General features: G+C 32.3%; 3 protein-coding genes across 6 annotated transcripts in view; all 3 read left to right on the top strand.

Annotated features, from left to right (window-relative positions):
- The window catches only part of LOC101499983 (uncharacterized), a 6,927-nt gene extending 1,075 nt beyond the window's left edge, over positions 1-5,852 (top strand). For both annotated transcript variants that reach the window (XM_004496341.4, XM_004496340.4), the window contains exons 3-11: positions 299-340; positions 548-667; positions 806-948; positions 1,025-1,175; positions 1,269-1,352; positions 2,501-2,616; positions 4,471-4,529; positions 5,134-5,224; positions 5,363-5,852. In XM_004496341.4, coding sequence (XP_004496398.1) covers positions 299-340; positions 548-667; positions 806-948; positions 1,025-1,175; positions 1,269-1,352; positions 2,501-2,616; positions 4,471-4,529; positions 5,134-5,224; positions 5,363-5,587 — 1,031 coding nt within the window. In that variant the 3' untranslated portion in view covers positions 5,588-5,852. The remainder of the gene's footprint in view (positions 1-298; positions 341-547; positions 668-805; positions 949-1,024; positions 1,176-1,268; positions 1,353-2,500; positions 2,617-4,470; positions 4,530-5,133; positions 5,225-5,362) is intronic.
- A 1,098-nt stretch (positions 5,853-6,950) lies between these two features.
- LOC101499478 (putative 1-phosphatidylinositol-3-phosphate 5-kinase FAB1D) lies at positions 6,951-11,339 on the top strand. 3 transcript variants are annotated; one of them, XM_004496338.4, is made up of 7 exons: positions 6,954-7,125; positions 7,203-7,787; positions 8,367-8,511; positions 8,583-8,924; positions 9,555-10,391; positions 10,614-10,930; positions 11,133-11,339. In XM_004496338.4, exons 2-7 carry the CDS (start codon positions 7,231-7,233, stop codon positions 11,311-11,313), a joined length of 2,379 nt encoding a protein of 792 aa, XP_004496395.1. In that variant the 5' UTR covers positions 6,954-7,125; positions 7,203-7,230; the 3' UTR covers positions 11,314-11,339. The 3 variants fall into 3 exon arrangements, with proteins under 3 accessions (XP_012570128.1, XP_004496395.1, XP_004496394.1); XM_004496337.4 differs by having other exon boundaries at positions 6,955-7,125; positions 7,197-7,787; XM_012714674.3 differs by lacking the exon at positions 11,133-11,339 and having other exon boundaries at positions 6,951-7,125; positions 7,197-7,787; positions 9,555-10,448; positions 10,614-10,706.
- A 1,336-nt stretch (positions 11,340-12,675) lies between these two features.
- LOC101499158 (uncharacterized) lies at positions 12,676-14,365 on the top strand. Its single transcript, XM_004496336.4, has 4 exons — positions 12,676-12,738; positions 12,984-13,042; positions 13,647-13,737; positions 13,876-14,365. Exons 1-4 carry the CDS (start codon positions 12,709-12,711, stop codon positions 14,098-14,100), a joined length of 405 nt encoding a protein of 134 aa, XP_004496393.1. The 5' UTR covers positions 12,676-12,708; the 3' UTR covers positions 14,101-14,365.
- Positions 14,366-18,121: the final 3,756 nt, after the last annotated feature.

The raw sequence follows: 18,121 nt of genomic DNA, 5'->3' as shown, positions 1-18,121 counted from the left end.
GAAAGGAAAATTGATTTAATAGAAACAAATTTTTTTATTGATTTTCTTGATAACATCTTAAGGCTGTGTTTGGTATCACAATGAGTTTGCCAGAATCACAGTCTCACAAACCCATCGTGATCCAAAAAATGCACTTAAACGACACTTAAAAAGGAACTGAGGTACAATTGTTAAATGATCCATTTTTTAAATGTTTCCAGTCTTCTGTATTATGCTTTCACTAATGTTGGAATTGAGATGTAATTTTTTTTTCATTGTATTAATATATTTGATAGTAATATTATTTTAAATATTACAGAGGAGATTGATGATTCTGAGCACATATTCACTGGTCATACTGGTAAGATTCTTCTCTTTTTGTTTGTGTTTCTGCTTGTGCCATCCTAGTTCCTAACAAGCCTTCAATTATGTTGAAATTAAATTTACTAACTGGTTTGACAATCTTTTTCTGTTCCTTTTCATATTTTGAAGTCATACACATGATATGTGTGCAAGGTGTTAGAAGGAATGTATGATATTTTTTATGCTTTCTTTGATTCTTGTATAGGTGAATTATATTCAGTTGCCTGCAGCCCAACAGGTGAGGCACTGGTGGCAACAGGAGGCGGTGATGACAAAGGATTTCTCTGGCAGATCAATAAAGGAGATTGGGCTTCTGAGCTTACTGGTATTTGCATGATTGACAGCTATTGATGGATGGATTTTTAATATTTAGTATAACTGTGTGATGGCATGATAATTGGTAAAGTCAAGATTGTATTACTTGCAATCTGAAAGTGAGTTTGTTATTATTAATGATGTGCAGGTCATACAGATTCTGTATCTAGTTTAGGGTTTAGCTATGATGGAACATTTTTGGCATCAGGAAGCTTGGACGGAACTGTTAAAATCTGGGATGTATCTGGAAATCTGAAAGGTACACTTGACGGTCCTGGAGGGGGAGTTGAGGTAAGATTGTTAAATAATTTTTCTTGCCTTTTCTGCTTTAAGTACTTCCTAAATTAGTTTCCGTTAAATCTTTCAGTGGCTCAGGTGGCATCCAAGAGGAAACTTACTCTTGGCTGGTTTTGATGAGTCCTCCTTGGTTTGGATGTGGAATGCTGATAATTTTGCCTGCCTTATGTCGTTTGCTGGTCATGGTAGTAGTGTGACCTGTGGTGATTTTACTCCCGATGGTAGTAATCTATCTTCATCTTGGCTCATTCAACTGTTATGATTTGCATTATGTATTTTTACATTATTTAGTTTCCTTTTACTTGGTACCTTAGGGAGATTAATATGTACTGGTTCTGATGATGCAACCTTGAGAATATGGAACCCAAAAACCGGAGAAAGCATTCATGTTGTGCGAGGTAATTTTAACTTCAATTTATAGTGTCTTTGCTGTATATATGAATCATAAGCTAATTTAATGATTATTATTAATACCCAAAACTATTGAACTACAATATTAAGTTTAAGAAGCTTTGAACACCGCGTCAACACATCTCCTGTCTACAAGAGAACCTGCAATCTCTTTCGTTCATATTTGTATGATTTTCTTATATGGAAGAAAAAGTACCTCTGCTTGCGAAGTGAAGACACGACAAAAAGTGCTAGAAAGTTAGACGAATTAACTGTTTGACAGAAAGTGTGAGAAATCTGAGTATTTTTGTAGAGTGGCTTATGTATCTCTGTGACAGCAGAGACCAAGAAGTAGACATTCAACTGATATCTTATAACAGGAAAAGAATCAGCTATATCTCACTGCAGTTAATGGTGCAATACAGTGATCTACAGTGAGCAAGGCATGCTGCCTTATTACAAAAATATCGGTCATACTGTATTACATCTACACTCAGGGATAAATCTCTGAGTAGATAAGGCTTTAGTTGGCCACTAGTGGCAGTTACTTTATGTCCCAAGAAAACACGCAAACGTTATCTTCTATCATCCGGTTAGATGCCCAATTCTCATCATAGTAAGCATTTAAAGAGGAACTGGATGATGATGCTGGCTGAAGGAGGGTGCATGGATTCCTTAATACACCTTAGAATTCTTTTGACAGCCTTCTAATGCTCCTCTAGAGACTGGGGAATTTGATAAGCCTAGTATAGCAAAACTATTCTTTATCCTTGTGATAGTAGCAGGGCCCCAACAATAGATCTATGCAAAATAGAAATTTAGAATAAGCTATTTATTATACCCATACTTGGAAAGTTTATAGCCTCCTAACCATTGCAGTGGAATTCCTTAGGCCTCTATCATATGAGCCTTCTGTAGCTGATCCCAACTGTATTTAGCTTGAGATAAAAGGAGTGAACTATCTTCCAAGTGTTTTACTTCAGTTCTGTATTTGTTATCTATTTTCTCATTATCAAACAGGGTCAACATTCACAAAGTAAAACTTGAGAACTATTCTCACACTCAAAATAGCTTCACAAAGAGTTCACGACAAGTTCTTCTATTGTCATCTGCATATTTTTCTTTTCTTGTTAACCTGCTTAACTTTACTTTCTAGGTCATCCATACCATACCGAGGGATTAACATGTCTAGCAATAAACTCAACTTCAACTCTTGTTCTTACTGGTGCCAAGGATGGATCTGTTCATATTGTGAATATCACCACAGGAAGAGTATGTACTTTCATTGCATTTGATATTTGATAAGCTATTTTCTATAATCAACTAGTCTCTTTTTGTGTATTGTCTTTGAGTATGATGTCTCACTATTTTGAGAACCCTTTTGTGTGTCTTGAGTTATGTTTCTAAAATTTGGCACATATGACTATGAGTCTCACACTAGAGAAAAAATGGCCTGGAAATGTGTGGAAGAAATTCATTACCTTACAAGCCGTTTTTTTTAGGATGGGTTAGACTCATATCCAAAACCTAAGATGGTATTGGAGTCTATTTAAGATCCATTGTTCCACTTGCTATTGGGCGACTTGGGTCACGCTTCATACATTTAATCCTAGGTATGAGGTTGTGTTGAGAGTCCCACGTTGATTGAGGTATGGCCTGGAAGTTTGTTTATAAATGGGAGGGATCCCTTGCCTTACAATCCTAGGATGGTCTTACAATCAATTTTGTAAGGTTAGTTAGACTGTTAGGAACCCAAGAATTTGATTCCAAGGATTTAGAGGAAGGACACTAATATTTAGAAAAAAATGATAAGAAATAATAGGAGAGAATCTCTCCAAAGAAAATGATACACAAGAGCGGATATGCTCCTACAATGGTTTACACCACTCAATTTATAAATTTGATAAAGGTGATTTCATAAGGGACAAAACCTTTATTTATAGGTTCCATGTACACTTAGGATAATAAGGGAAAATGATCACTAACAAACATAATAGTCTAACTACTTATAACAACCTCAACCAATTAACTACTTCTACTAACTAATGCTCCTTTATTTAAGTCCTAACATATACCCAACCTAAATTCTAAGAATGACATTGGTTTCAATAGTTTTGAAAGTTTACCGAAATGTCAGAGACAATTGTTGCTTTAAGCAAAAATTTGAGCATGAAATCTTTTACTTCAATGATTGATGCCAAATAGCTCAGCTTTTATTAAAGGAATGATTACTCCAATGTCACTTACATGAAAATCATCTTGAATAGGTTACAAGTTACATGAAATCTTTTACATCAGTTGCTGAATTTCTTAGGTTTTATTTCAGTGATTGATGCCAAATAGAATTTTTTTTATGAATTATTGTCAGCTCATGAAATTATCTTGCATTTCAAGTGCTAAATGGAATAAGCATTTCAACATTTAAGAGAATCAGATCAAAGAGCATTGGGTACCTTTCTTGAAATAATTTTATGTTCACTGAGCCGGAGTAATGATTTTTAATCAGTGTTGTTGAATAGCTGCTACAGCGGCACTATAACGCTCTAGTGTAGCGGAATTTTAACAAAGCGCTATTGTTATGTGATAAGCAACTTAGTACAAAATGTTGTCAAATAGCGGCTATAATGCCGTGATATAGTAGAGTTGCATAGCAGAATTTGAACAAGCCGCTATTTTATGTGATTCATGATTGACAACATTGTTTTCAATTCAACAAGTGGAAGCAAGCTGCTAGCTTATCACCAATATAAATCAAAATTGGCATATTATGTCATGCTCAAATTCATGGAGAGAGTAGTTTCTTAGGTGATTTATCAGAAGTATGGCTTGGTGGCTCTGTGACCGAGAAACACTGAGCGCCTTGAGTATGTAATCGTCCCAACTGTTTTTGTTTTATTACACAAATTAATTATTGAAAAACAATGTTCTTACACAACGTGGCCTTGTGGTACTCGAGCAAGACTGTAAGAGCCCACTAACCAAGGCCCCAAATTTTGATCACTTATCCCTGTGCCAATTGTTCCTTTGTCTCTGCTTGCTGCAACTTCATTTATTTTTAAAGGTGTTTGAGCATATAAATTTAGCTTTCTGTCTGGCTTCTAAGAAACGTTGTATCCTGGTTGACAGGTTGTCCGTACCCTGCCTTCTCATTCAGATTCCATTGAGTGTGTTGGGTTCGCACCAAGGTATATTATTAGCAAACTGTTCATAACCTGCGCGTATGTGCATTTGTACACATTTTCATGTCCATGTATGCTTTTCGGTTCACGCACGTGTATGGTGGATGTTTTATTTGATTCAATGATTGTTTGAAGGACAATAGAATAACATACTGGAGAGATAAATAACAATAGCAAATGTGTACCAAATTTGTCCAGCAAAAGTAAAAATAGTCTTGTCAGTACAAGCAACATAAAATAGGGTCCCTTAATAAATATGAAACAAAACCAAGTGTCATGACTCGTAAATTGCGATATATTATTGAACCTACTTGATATAACCCTCAGTGACTTGGTTTATGGTATAACACCGATATAAAAAATAGTTCCGTCTCATTTCCAAGGAATAATAGACTGCAAAGTGACCTAAACCTTAAATATGAATAGTTTGTACAAGTGAAAATTACGGGCATCTTTTCAATCATGCTTTGGAATTCATTCATCTATATTATTTCAACTTATCAATAGCTGCATGTTTTGTTTTAATGTAATGATAGTTATTAACTTGGACTTTGTAGTCATAATTGAATATGGGCCATCAGTAACTTTGTTCCTTAAAACTTTATGACAGTGGTTCCTGGGCTGCAATTGGAGGCATGGATCCAAAAATGATCATATGGGATTTAGAGCACTCCTTAGCCCGAAGCACTTGTGAGCACGAGGTTTGTTGGAATCTTCCTTTGTGCAAGCGACGTGCCTTTACATTAGAAACTGAATTAACTCTCTCTGCAGTTATACTTTTATTTGGAATTGTGAATTTTCATTATGTCTGATGAAAGGAATTTTTCCATTGTGGCCAGTATGGAGTGACATGTATGACATGGCTCGGCACATCGTATCTGGCAACTGGATCTATGGATGGAATTGTGAGATTATGGGACTGTCGGTCTGGTGAATGTGTCAGAACATTCAGAGGGCACTCTGATGGCATTCAATCGCTTTCTTTGTCAGCTAATCGCGATTACCTTGTCTCAGCTTCTTTAGATCACACAGCACGTGTTTTCGATGTTAAAGGATTTTGTTAAGCAAAGCCTTTTTTTGATTGCATACGAATGAGGTTGTCGACCATCTAAGCGAAGCCCTTTTTCCGGGCCCAAGCCCATGTATATGTCCTTGAGGACAGTGGGGGTTACGCCACATCCAGATTGTTAATTTATGTTAAGTTGTGGTAGAGTAATAAACTGTTGCATATGGTTTTGAATTTTGAAGGATCATAGACAATCTGGAACAGAAATTTGGATTTTTAAGGTTACTTTTCCTTTTTAATATTAATTTTGATGTTCGTACTAACTCAAAAACTGCCAACAATCCATATTTACAATTTAACATAACCGCAAGGATGTAAATGATGAAGCTTTCTAAGACTGTGTTTGGTCGAGGGAATTTCAAATTCAATGAAATTTTGAATATGAGTGGAATTATTTATAGAGTCATTTTGTTCCTTTCTAGACGATCTCTAGCATCGTCATACTTAATACGATGGATTTAAGTGGAATTATTTAGAGAGTCTCATGTTTTTATTTTTTTTTAAAGAATTACACCAGTGATAAGAAGCATACTTCTCGACTAGAAAAAAAAAATTATTTTATTTTGAAAATATTTTTTGGAGTGAAAAATAGTATTTTTATTTTGGAAGTATATTTTTGAAGTCTATGTACTATGTAGGGGTGAGAAAAGAAGTGTTCATAGACATTGCTTAGAAGCTCATGAGTATTAATATTGAGTTGATGGATGATGTTTGATTTTTGACTTCAATTTCTATTTTATGTAATCAAGACAAGAAAGATACTCATGTTCTCTTATATAATTTTATAAGTAATGTGAAAGTAGTGAAATTTGCGACTTTTGTTTATATATATCCCTTTTTTTTAAAAAAATTCCTTAATTATCCTACTTTGAAAATTATTTCTCCAAATGTCCTACTTTTTTTTTTCAATAGGAGGTCGTTTCGTGGGGAAGCGACCACCTAAAGACCAATTTTTTGAAATTCAATAAAATGTCGTTTCCTGGGGAAGCAACTTCGAAATAATTTTCAGAGTATGGCAATTAAAGAAACTATTTTTAAAAATGGGATATATATATACAAAATCCGAAATTTGCTTATATTAAATGAGTATTTTTTTTCTTTTGTAATTTTCTTACATTGTTAATTTGTATATCAATATAAAATTATAAAAGTATTATAAATAAAAATATGTTTAAAAATATAGCATATAAAGGTGAACAGTTTACATATATAAATATAAATATTATGAAAAGTACATTATAATTTAAATTACCGAGTGAAAAAATATCCCATAAGAATATTTGACATTTTTTGTGAAATCGAATAGTACAACAAGTCCATATGCTACACCATATATCAGTCCAACTGCATTGCTGTCAAGTACCGACAGCTGTGTGTCCACTTGCAGTAAACGACTTACCCTCCGTCTTTCACATTTATCATGCTGATGATGTTAGTTTCATATTACAAAATTTTCGTTATGTAACCCAGTGTCTCTCTAATATCTGATCTTTCAGGCGAGTTTTCAGTTGACGTTAATTCATCTTCATCTGACAGGTAATTTTGTCCAATAGAAGTGTGAATATAATGTTTAAGTTAGCCATGCTTATTTTGTTTTATTTTATTAGGAATAGCCGAGAAGACAGTATAGTTGAAGGTGTTATGGTAGATCTTGATTCTATGTGGAACGCAAAATCACCGACTGTGGCGAAAAAGAACACCCAAGAAGCTAAGGCTGAGGATTCTGAAGACCCAACCCTATCCTCTGCCGAAGAAAATGAATATTCTTTTCGCGACGATTTGGATAGCCAAACATGGGAACCACCCGAGCCAGAAAACCCACAGGATGATATGGACAATTGTGTGGCATGTAACGATGATGATGAGGATCAGGGCATTGGGATTGCGAACTGGGGCGAGCCAACCGCTATGAGTAGTTCTAAGGATGAATTAGGTGGGGGCTATAGGTTTAGAGAGGAAACACAAAGAGAATTGGAAAAAGTATTGAATGGAAAATTTAAGGCTCTTGTAGGTCAGCTTCTTAAATCTGTGGGAGTTTCCTCTTCTGATGAAGGTGATAAGAGTTGGGTTGACATAGTTACATATTTATCTTGGGAAGCTGCGGCATTTTTGAAGCCCGATGCTATCGGAGGTAATGCGATGAATCCTGATGGGTTTGTTAAAGTGAAATGCGTTGCAGCTGGTACTCGCAGCCAAAGGTAAAAATCGTCCCTTCTTCGATAAGAATCTTCTTTCCGTTATGTGTTTATACACACTAGTAAACACATGTTAATTTTACATAATGTTTTTATATTATAGTAATGTGTTAGTGATTTCCATAAATCGTCATATCGAATTATGTGATTATCAAGGTGTTTTGTTCTCCTACCTATTTAAGAAAATTTTCCTTACTTAACCACATAAAGTCGCAGCTTATCTTTTTTGTTTGGTGTTTCCTTTAGCAATAAGCATAACATCTTTTACATGGTATTCTCAACACACTTCTGTGAACTCACGGGAATCTTTCTTTTGCCATAAAACATAATATTGTCAAATAGCAGCGCTATAGTGCTACATAATTATATATAATTGACTCATTTCAACTGCTATGTGGCTTCCGCTATTTGCTCGCAATGCTATTTGCTATTTCACATAGCGGATTTTTGGTGTTCCACTGTTTTCAGAAATCCACTACTGATAACACTTCATAAACATTTCAATGGAAACTGAGTATATAAATATTTTTTAATACAATTTGTCTCACGACCGCCAACCTTAAAGAAAATATTTTGCATCAGTCGACTATTCAAAGGTTTGGTCTTCAAAAAGCACGCCGCTCATAAGCATATGCCAACTAAGTACAAAAATCCAAGGTTGCTACTGATAAAGGGCATGCTTGGCCATTCTATGAATGCACTGTCCTCGTTTAACTCCATGGACCAGGTAATTTTATTTAGATTGGAAACGATATTATTGACATAATATTCTCTTGCTGATTATTTGCTTTCTAACAGGAGAAAGACTATCTGAAATCTAAACTGGATCTTATAACATTATGTCATCCAAATGTTATATTAGCGGAGAAAACAGTTTCTCGTGATATACAAGAGGCGATTCTGGTCAAGGGGATGACACTAGTACTTGATATGAAGCTTCATCGACTGGAAAGAGTTGCACGTTGCACTGGTTCACCAATTCTTTCATGCGATGATTTGAACGGCCAAAAACTAAGACAGTGTGACTCTATTTATTTTGAGAAATTTGTGGAGGAACATGATGGTACTGGTGAAGGAGGAAAGAGGCCCACCAAGACCTTGATGTTTATCGAGGGATGTCCTACACGTCTCGGCTGTACGGTATGCCTTTACTTGTAGCTTGGAACCTCTGTTTTCTTATTTATCCTTACTCAATTGCGCAAACTAATGAGATGGATTCTTCATCTTCTGTGACACTGCAAATTTGTATCGTTTTTATTGGCATACATTCATGTATACTTGAAAAATACTCAGTCTTTTTGGCTTAGGTGTCCAATGGCTTTATCATATGTAGACTTGAATACATTATGAAACTTACATGTGTACATGTTATTAAAATTATGAACTTTCATTGTTTTACATATATACTGCTTTTAGTTTTACTTTGAAAGCAAATAACTGAATATGGTTGTTGTATACTATGTAGCATGTTTGAGATGTTCTCATTTTCCAATGAATTGATGCTTCAATGTATCCCTTTATTGTTAATTTCCGGGGACTGAGAGGAGTACTGGCTCCGACTTTGGTACATGGAAATTTTCAACAAGTTTAACTTCAGGACATTTTTTCTCTACCCTGTGCTTCTGTTGGTGATGTCAAGTATTATTTATTTTTGTCACCATTATCTTTCACCCTACGAATATGAAGTTAGTCTACCGTCTTTCTTTCAGAGAATGATTATTTGTCTTGAGTTTTGGATGCTATTAACCTCTTCAATTCCTGCAATTGCAGATTTTGCTGAAAGGAACACACAGCGATGAACTGAAGAGGATCAAATGTGTCATGCGGTGTGCAGTTATCATGGCATATAACTTAATCCTCGAAACCTCCTTTCTTGTTGATCAGAAAGCGATGTTCTCTACTATTCCTCCAGTTAATGTGGCAGATATCTTGCCAATCAATAAAGAATCCAGCGATTCAGCTTCTATTTATTCAAGTGTTCCGTCTGTTGAGCGTTCTGATGAAAATGGAATAGTTAGTACTGATATTCCCATATACAATGGACTTCATGATAAAAGTACCAATGATTTAACCGTAGAAACTGAAGAGTTTTCACCATTTTCTTATGAACCATATAATCCAGCTGTCTTTTCTGGATTCTCAGCAATTTCATCTTCTCTGAAAAAGGTTATGGGGGACAGTTTCCAGCTGTCTGCTCCTTACCAGTCTCTATCGACATACTTTGGCTTCAATGGAAGGAAACTTAATGTTCAGGTCAACAATTCTATTTCTATTATAGACTCTCCAGAGGCAGATGAAAATACTAAGATTGAAGATAAAAATAATTCTGATGAAGTAAAGTTGCTTAACGAGGGACAAACCCTGTCTTCCCCCGTGTACTTGGATTCCAATGGTGATATAAGTAAAGTTGATAATGATGGAAAAGAACTCCAAAGTAAAGATGATATCAATGCAGTGTTGGATTCTCAGAGTATTTTGGTCTTGATGTCTAGCCGTAACGCCTTAAGAGGAACTGTATGCCAACAAAGTCATTTTTCCCATATTATGTTCTACAAGAATTTCGACATCCCACTTGGAAAGTTTCTGCAGGATAACCTTCTCAATCAGGCTTGTGCTTCCTTCTTTTTCCCTCCTTAATTCTTTGCTTATTCTACTTGACTAATGGTAATCATATTCACATGATTTAGTGCACATTTCTTAATAAATTCATTTCATTAATGTGCTACTAGAAGTGCAATATAATTTGATATAAATTATCTTTTTGTGTGTATTTTCTTTGCAAAATGAGATTGAATATGTTCTAACTGATTGTTACTGCTATGTATACAGACAAGAACTTGTGACACCTGTCAAGAATTGCGGGAAGCTCACCTTTATTATTATGCTCATAACAATAAACAACTTACCATACAAGTGAAACAATTGCCGCCAGGAATTCTTTTGGCTGGGGAGGCTGAACGGAAAATTTGGATGTGGAGCCGCTGTGGGAAATGCAAGTCTTGTTCTACAAAGAGAGTGTTGATATCCACCACTGCTCGTAGTCTATCGTTTGGAAAATATTTGGAGCTTAGCCTTTCTCACTACTCATCTAGCAGAAAATTGAGTTGTGGTCATTCTCTTGATAGAGATTTTCTCTACTTCTTTGGGTATTATATCATCTATATGCAACTTTTTATAGTTAAATCTGCTATACAGTTATTTCATGATTGTGTCATGTGACACGTGCATTTTAATATTTGACATTTAGAGAAATGGTTTTAAATTTTTGTTATTGACGAATTGTTTGTTAGCATGTTCATGTTTCAATTGATAATATTACGTCTTATTATATTTTTTCTTATCATGCAGATTAGGTCGCATGGTTGCAGTGTTCAGATATTCTTCTGTCATTACTTATACCGTCTCTATGCCTCCTCAAAAGCTAGAGTTCAGTAGTGCAATAAAACAAGAGTGGCTTTTGGAAGAGGCCGAGAATATATGTTCTCTATTCGGACATTGTATAATATATTTCTTGATTTGTAAAGACTGAAATATATTATATAATTATTTTCGTGATTCTCATGCATTAAAATCACCTTTTCTGATGTTGTTTAATATTACTTGTATCACTGAGGAAAAACTCAGAGAGGGGCCAGCTTTGAGTATTAAGAAGAAAAAAAAATAGAGAGAAATAGAGTGGTTTAACGCCATTTCAACTTCACGCACCACCACCATCTCTCTCTTCCATATTTGAATATGCATGCTTTGGCTGAGATATTTTGTATATTAGATGATTTGGACTGTGTTCGGAAAGTTTAAATTTGTTTTGTTTTTCTACCATATTTAATTCAAATGTTTTACATGACATGCCTTTTATTTATGTTGCTTTATCTCATGCCATGCCTTTTATTTCTGAAACACTTGTGCGAGTTGTTATGGGCTGGCTTGCCATACGTGGTTTGTTTGGTAAATAAATATGGATTTAATATAAATAATGATGAAAGTAATTAATCAGTAATAAACATAATTCGTTTCACTTATGAATGATATTAATATGCTATTTAATATTAAATGAGTTATGTTTTCATCATTTGTTTCACTAAAAAGTATTTGAAAGAGTTCACAATTTGTATATAGTTTTTTTTTATTAAAGTGTTTTATTTATTTATTTAATAACAATACAAGTCTATACTTTTTTTTTACCGTTTATTTTATTTTTATGTGTATTTATTATTGAGCTTATTTCGTAGATTTATTTAAATTTATTTAATTTTTAACATCAGTTATTATTATTATCATTATTATTATTATTTAAAAAGGGCAAAGATAAAACTATAATCAAATATTGTAAGGTTAAATAGATGTGACATCTTTTTAATCTTTGAGTTATTAAAACACAAATTGTGACAATTTGGTAGTTCTAAATCTCATCTTTACAAATAAATTAATAATTTAAAAAAAATCATAAACAAGTTAATCATAAAAATTATCGAAAGTTAACTAAAAATAACATATTTTAATCCATGAGTTACATAATACAATTTATATATTTTGATAGCTTTAAAATTTAATTTTATAAATAAATAGATCTAAAATCAACTTTTTAAAATTTAATTAATTAGATGTGTTTATTTTAATGTTGGAATTGTTAAGACACAAGTTAAACATTTTGTTGGTTTTAAAACTCAATTTAAAAATAAAAAAATATTTTTAAGAGGATTAAAATTAGATGTGACATCTTTTTTTTCTACGTGTTTCCAATATTTTTTTTATTTTAAAATAAATTTTAGTGGCGACTTTAATTGAATTCGAGCAAAACTCTGAAATTTTAGGGGCAGCATAAGGTGCATATCACTATTCGTAGAAATTGCAAAATGTTTGAAGACAATTTGATGGATCAACCTCTAACCGAGGATCAAAACGAGAGTTCTCTGAGGTTGAGAAGATGTTAAAGCAAGAGCAAGAAGAGTTTGAGGTTAGGTTTCTGTTAGTACAAGATGTCGACATTTCGTGTAAATCAACTTTCACTCCAAACTTGATTCTTCTCAAATTTGCAAGCCCTAAATATCTCTTTCCTAGCTATAACCTTTAAATTTGGATTCTGTTATATGTTTAATCTTAAATGTCCTAACTTACTTAGGTACTAATTTTAAAGGTGTTTGAGCATATAAATTTAGCTTTCTATGTGGTTTCTAAGAAACGTTGTATCCTGGTTGACAGGTTGTCCGTACCCTGCCTTCTCATTCAGATTCCATTGAGTGTGTTGGGTTCGCACCAAGGTATATTATTAGCAAACTGTTCATAACCTGCGCGTATGTGCATTTGTACACATTTTCATGTCCATGTATGCTTTTCGGTTCACGCACGTGTATGGTGGATGTTTTATTTGATTCAATGATTGTTTGAAGGACAATAGAATAACATACTGGAGAGATAAATAACAATAGCAAATGTGTACCAAATTTGTCCAGCAAAAGTAAAAATAGTCTTGTCAGTACAAGCAACATAAAATAGGGTCCCTTAATAAATATGAAACAAAACCAAGTGTCATGACTCGTAAATTGCGATATATTATTGAACCTACTTGATATAACCCTCAGTGACTTGGTTTATGGTATAACACCGATATAAAAAATAGTTCCGTCTCATTTCCAAGGAATAATAGACTGCAAAGTGACCTAAACCTTAAATATGAATAGTTTGTACAAGTGAAAATTACGGGCATCTTTTCAATCATGCTTTGGAATTCATTCATCTATATTATTTCAACTTATCAATAGCTGCATGTTTTGTTTTAATGTAATGATAGTTATTAACTTGGACTTTGTAGTCATAATTGAATATGGGCCATCAGTAACTTTGTTCCTTAAAACTTTATGACAGTGGTTCCTGGGCTGCAATTGGAGGCATGGATCCAAAAATGATCATATGGGATTTAGAGCACTCCTTAGCCCGAAGCACTTGTGAGCACGAGGTTTGTTGGAATCTTCCTTTGTGCAAGCGACGTGCCTTTACATTAGAAACTGAATTAACTCTCTCTGCAGTTATACTTTTATTTGGAATTGTGAATTTTCATTATGTCTGATGAAAGGAATTTTTCCATTGTGGCCAGTATGGAGTGACATGTATGACATGGCTCGGCACATCGTATCTGGCAACTGGATCTATGGATGGAATTGTGAGATTATGGGACTGTCGGTCTGGTGAATGTGTCAGAACATTCAGAGGGCACTCTGATGGCATTCAATCGCTTTCTTTGTCAGCTAATCGCGATTACCTTGTCTCAGCTTCTTTAGATCACACAGCACGTGTTTTCGATGTTAAAGGATTTTGTTAAGCAAAGCCTTTTTTTGATTGCATACGAATGAGGTTGTCGACCATCTAAGCGAAGCCCTTTTTCCGGGCCCAAGCCCATGTATATGTCCTTGAGGACAGTGGGGGTTACGCCACATCCAGATTGTTAATTTATGTTAAGTTGTGGTAGAGTAATAAACTGTTGCATATGGTTTTGAATTTTGAAGGATCATAGACAATCTGGAACAGAAATTTGGATTTTTAAGGTTACTTTTCCTTTTTAATATTAATTTTGATGTTCGTACTAACTCAAAAACTGCCAACAATCCATATTTACAATTTAACATAACCGCAAGGATGTAAATGATGAAGCTTTCTAAGACTGTGTTTGGTCGAGGGAATTTCAAATTCAATGAAATTTTGAATATGAGTGGAATTATTTATAGAGTCATTTTGTTCCTTTTTAGACGATCTCTAGCATCGTCATACTTAATACGATGGATTTAAGTGGAATTATTTAGAGAGTCTAATGTTTTTATTTTTTTTAAAGAATTACACCAGTGATTAAAAGCATACTTCTCGACTAGAAAAAAAAAATTGTTTTACTTTGAAAATATTCTTTGGAGTAAAAAATAGTGTTTTTATTTTGGAAGTATATTTTTGAAGTCTATGTACTATGTAGGGGTGAGAAAAGAAGTGTTCATAGACATTGCTTAGAAGTCCATGAGTATTAATATTGAGCTTATGGGTGATGTTTCATTTCTGACTTCAATTTCTATTTTATGTAATCAAGACAAGCAAAGATATTCATGTTCTCTTATATAATTTTATAAGTAATGTGAAAGTAGTGAAATTTGCTTATATTGAATGAGTATTTTTTTTCTTTTGTAATTTTCTTACATTGTTATTTTTTTTTTTTTTAATCTGATACTAATGTTTTTTTATGGTTCTATTTGTTGTCAATTAGCATACTAATTCAATCTTTATAGTTTATATATTGCCATATACAGATTGAAAGGGACAATAGGAGAGACAATGAACCATAGATAGAGTCGCATGGCTATTAAAAGTTCAAATACGTGCTTGACATCACAAATGGCGGGCAATGTGCATTGAAATTGGAAAATTATGCGCTTAAAATATTAGCAAGTTGCATGTTGCCCAACCCAATACAACAAATAGCAAGTTGAAACGTTTTTTAAATTTCCCACTTGCACATATATGATAAGTAATTTGACATTTAACTACACCACAATTGTGTTTGGAAGATTTTGTCAATATTAACATGATTCTTATAGTATGCATACCCAATTATTTATTGACAAGAAAATAAATGCAAATTTTATTAGGAAATATGTTCTTTCGTATATGTCAAGGATCATGTTTTTTTTTTTTTTTTTTCTTTTGTGAATATGTTTACCTCTATTGTTTACATAATAGTATTAGGAAAACAAATTATGATTAGTTTTTTCTCTTGACTAATACTCACTCTGGTCTAAAATATAAAATAAAGTGAATTAACAAAAATAAATATATTTAGTTATATTTTAAATAAAATACATCAATTTTTATTATTCAAATTTTCTTTTATATTCAAGACTAAAGAGACAAAGAGAATATTTGATTTGATCGTAGATCGTGATGAACAAGTTACTATTTCTATTATACCTAAGCTGCTTTGATCGTAGCAGCTACAAAAAAATTCTCAAAATTACTAACTCCACATTCTGACGAATAAAAAACAACCCATTGCTATCTTTTTATTTGCATCTTTGTGCATCAGAAGAATTATCAGCCAACTCCCAAAACCATGTCACCATCACATCAAGAACATCTAAAAAAACCAAACATAATATTCGATTGAACATGTCATTCTTCCTAATTCTTGCCATCAAGAATTGGTAATGTTTTTGGAAAACCATCATTTCTAGTCATGATCTCCTCTCAAATAAAGATGGAGAATGTTCTCTCAAATGGTTTTACTCAAAGATCGAACCTAAAGATTACTTATACCAATTTATTACTGTAGAGATGCAATTTTACGTTGACAATACATTAAAATTATTCTTTAAACATTGTAGATATATATAAAATATAAATTAGTAAATTTTATATAATGATTGAATTATGTGAAATAAATTATGTAATCATATATGTTAAATTTCAAATAAGTAAAATATAATGGATAATTACGATTGAATAATTATTGGCTGTGCACTATGAATAATTACAATTGATTGTATATGTAAAATAGTTTTAATGTAATAGAGCACAGCCATTAATCTCAAAAGGTTGTACTTCCGATGGCATATGCCAATTAACCTCGCTAAACTTTCTATGAAATGTAAACTAATAAATACAACGATTGAATAGTGAGATATAGTAATAGTATAATCATGTATCTTAAATTTCAAATAAGCCAGATATTGATATGTGTAATGTAAATCAATTTTGTAGTGTGAAATATTCCGTCAAATAATGGTAGTGTGTAATATTGTTATATATAATTTTCGGGCTAGTATAAAATTAATGAGTATCAGAATAATATAACATAATAATCATAATTGTTGTTAGAAATTAGAATATGTTTTCCTAGAGATTCCCCTGCCCAATTCTACACTAATTATTCGGTATTATTTGTGTGTGTGTGTGTGTGTATAGGATCCGTTTGGCATTTGCAGCTTCATTGTTTGAATTGTTTAATGGCCACTCAAGTTTGGGCGAGGAAGGAAGCTAGTCATGTGGTCTGATTATTATCCATATTCCATATGGTGACGGTGCTTAAAAAGAAAGAAAAATATGTAATACAATGGTTTCATCTAGTTCTAAAAAATAGTTATAGATTTAATAAAGTTGTGAGTATGACGTTTGTTAATGGCATTATAGACAAATATAAATTCAAATGTTCTAATAAATTAAAAATTATTCATATCATTTAAAGTTGTTTTATATATATTAAGAAAAATAATAACTAAAAGAAAAATAAAATTATTTTATTTAATTATTCATCTTAGTTATTGGTGAGTTTTTTTCTATTATTAATATATACATTAATATTTTGTAAGTTATACACAAAATAATTATTGGAAAATAGTAAAAAAAAATAATTAAAATTATATTAAAAATTACATACAATTTTATTGTTAAAATGACACTATATATAACTTTGGTTTGACTTTCATTGAGAAATCATCTCTTACTTTCAATTTTTGTCAAAAAAAAAAAAAAAAACAGTTTTCTTATAACAAAGGGAATCTGTTTTCCAATATGGAAGGAAGAAAGAGTCCAAATTTGGGTAAAGTTTCCATTTTGTTGTTTTGTCTTCTATCCTCTTTTTCAATTAGAAAACTATCCCCTTTAAAATATGTTAAAAATAGTGTGGTTTTCAAAATAAAAATGAGAAATTGTCACTAAAGTCTCTTAAATGACAGTAACATCTCATCTAGGTTTTAAATTTTTTTTTTATCTTAAAAAATATGATAAATTTTATCATAATTAATTTGCATTACTGTGAAGTCTTGGGTTGACAAAATATTTAATCTAACCATATCAATATTTATTTTCTTATAATTATTAAGAAAAAAATATACATATTATTTTATTTTTGGTCCACTTTCAACTTTATATGTCATTTAACAAAAATACATTATAATATATGCTTTTATTGTGTCACTAAGAACATAATGATACCCTTTAAAAATGCAAATATAAGATGTTTGATTGTACATTGATAAATTAAAGTGAAAACTCTAATTATGTGATATAATAAATGACATAAATAGATGTAAGTGTGACAAAAAAAAAATATTTAATACAATTTTTTAATGAATATATAAGAGGTGAATGTCTTTTCAAAATGATAGAGTGGTGTATCATTTGAATAGAATTTAAGGAATATCAATGCAATTTTTCCAAATAAAAAATTATGTAGGTTAAAAAACCAACAGTATTAAAATAAATATATATAAAAAACAAAATTGCAAATTTATGAAATATTGAATTTAATATGTTTTTTATTACAAAAATACCATAAAGCTAATAACAGAAAGACGTTTAATAATTTA

The sequence above is a fragment of the Cicer arietinum genome, chromosome 4 (assembly GCF_000331145.2).
Source record: "Cicer arietinum cultivar CDC Frontier isolate Library 1 chromosome 4, Cicar.CDCFrontier_v2.0, whole genome shotgun sequence".
In the NCBI taxonomy this organism is placed as follows: Eukaryota; Viridiplantae; Streptophyta; class Magnoliopsida; order Fabales; family Fabaceae; genus Cicer; species Cicer arietinum.
This window is presented reverse-complemented; position numbering and strand designations above follow the sequence as displayed.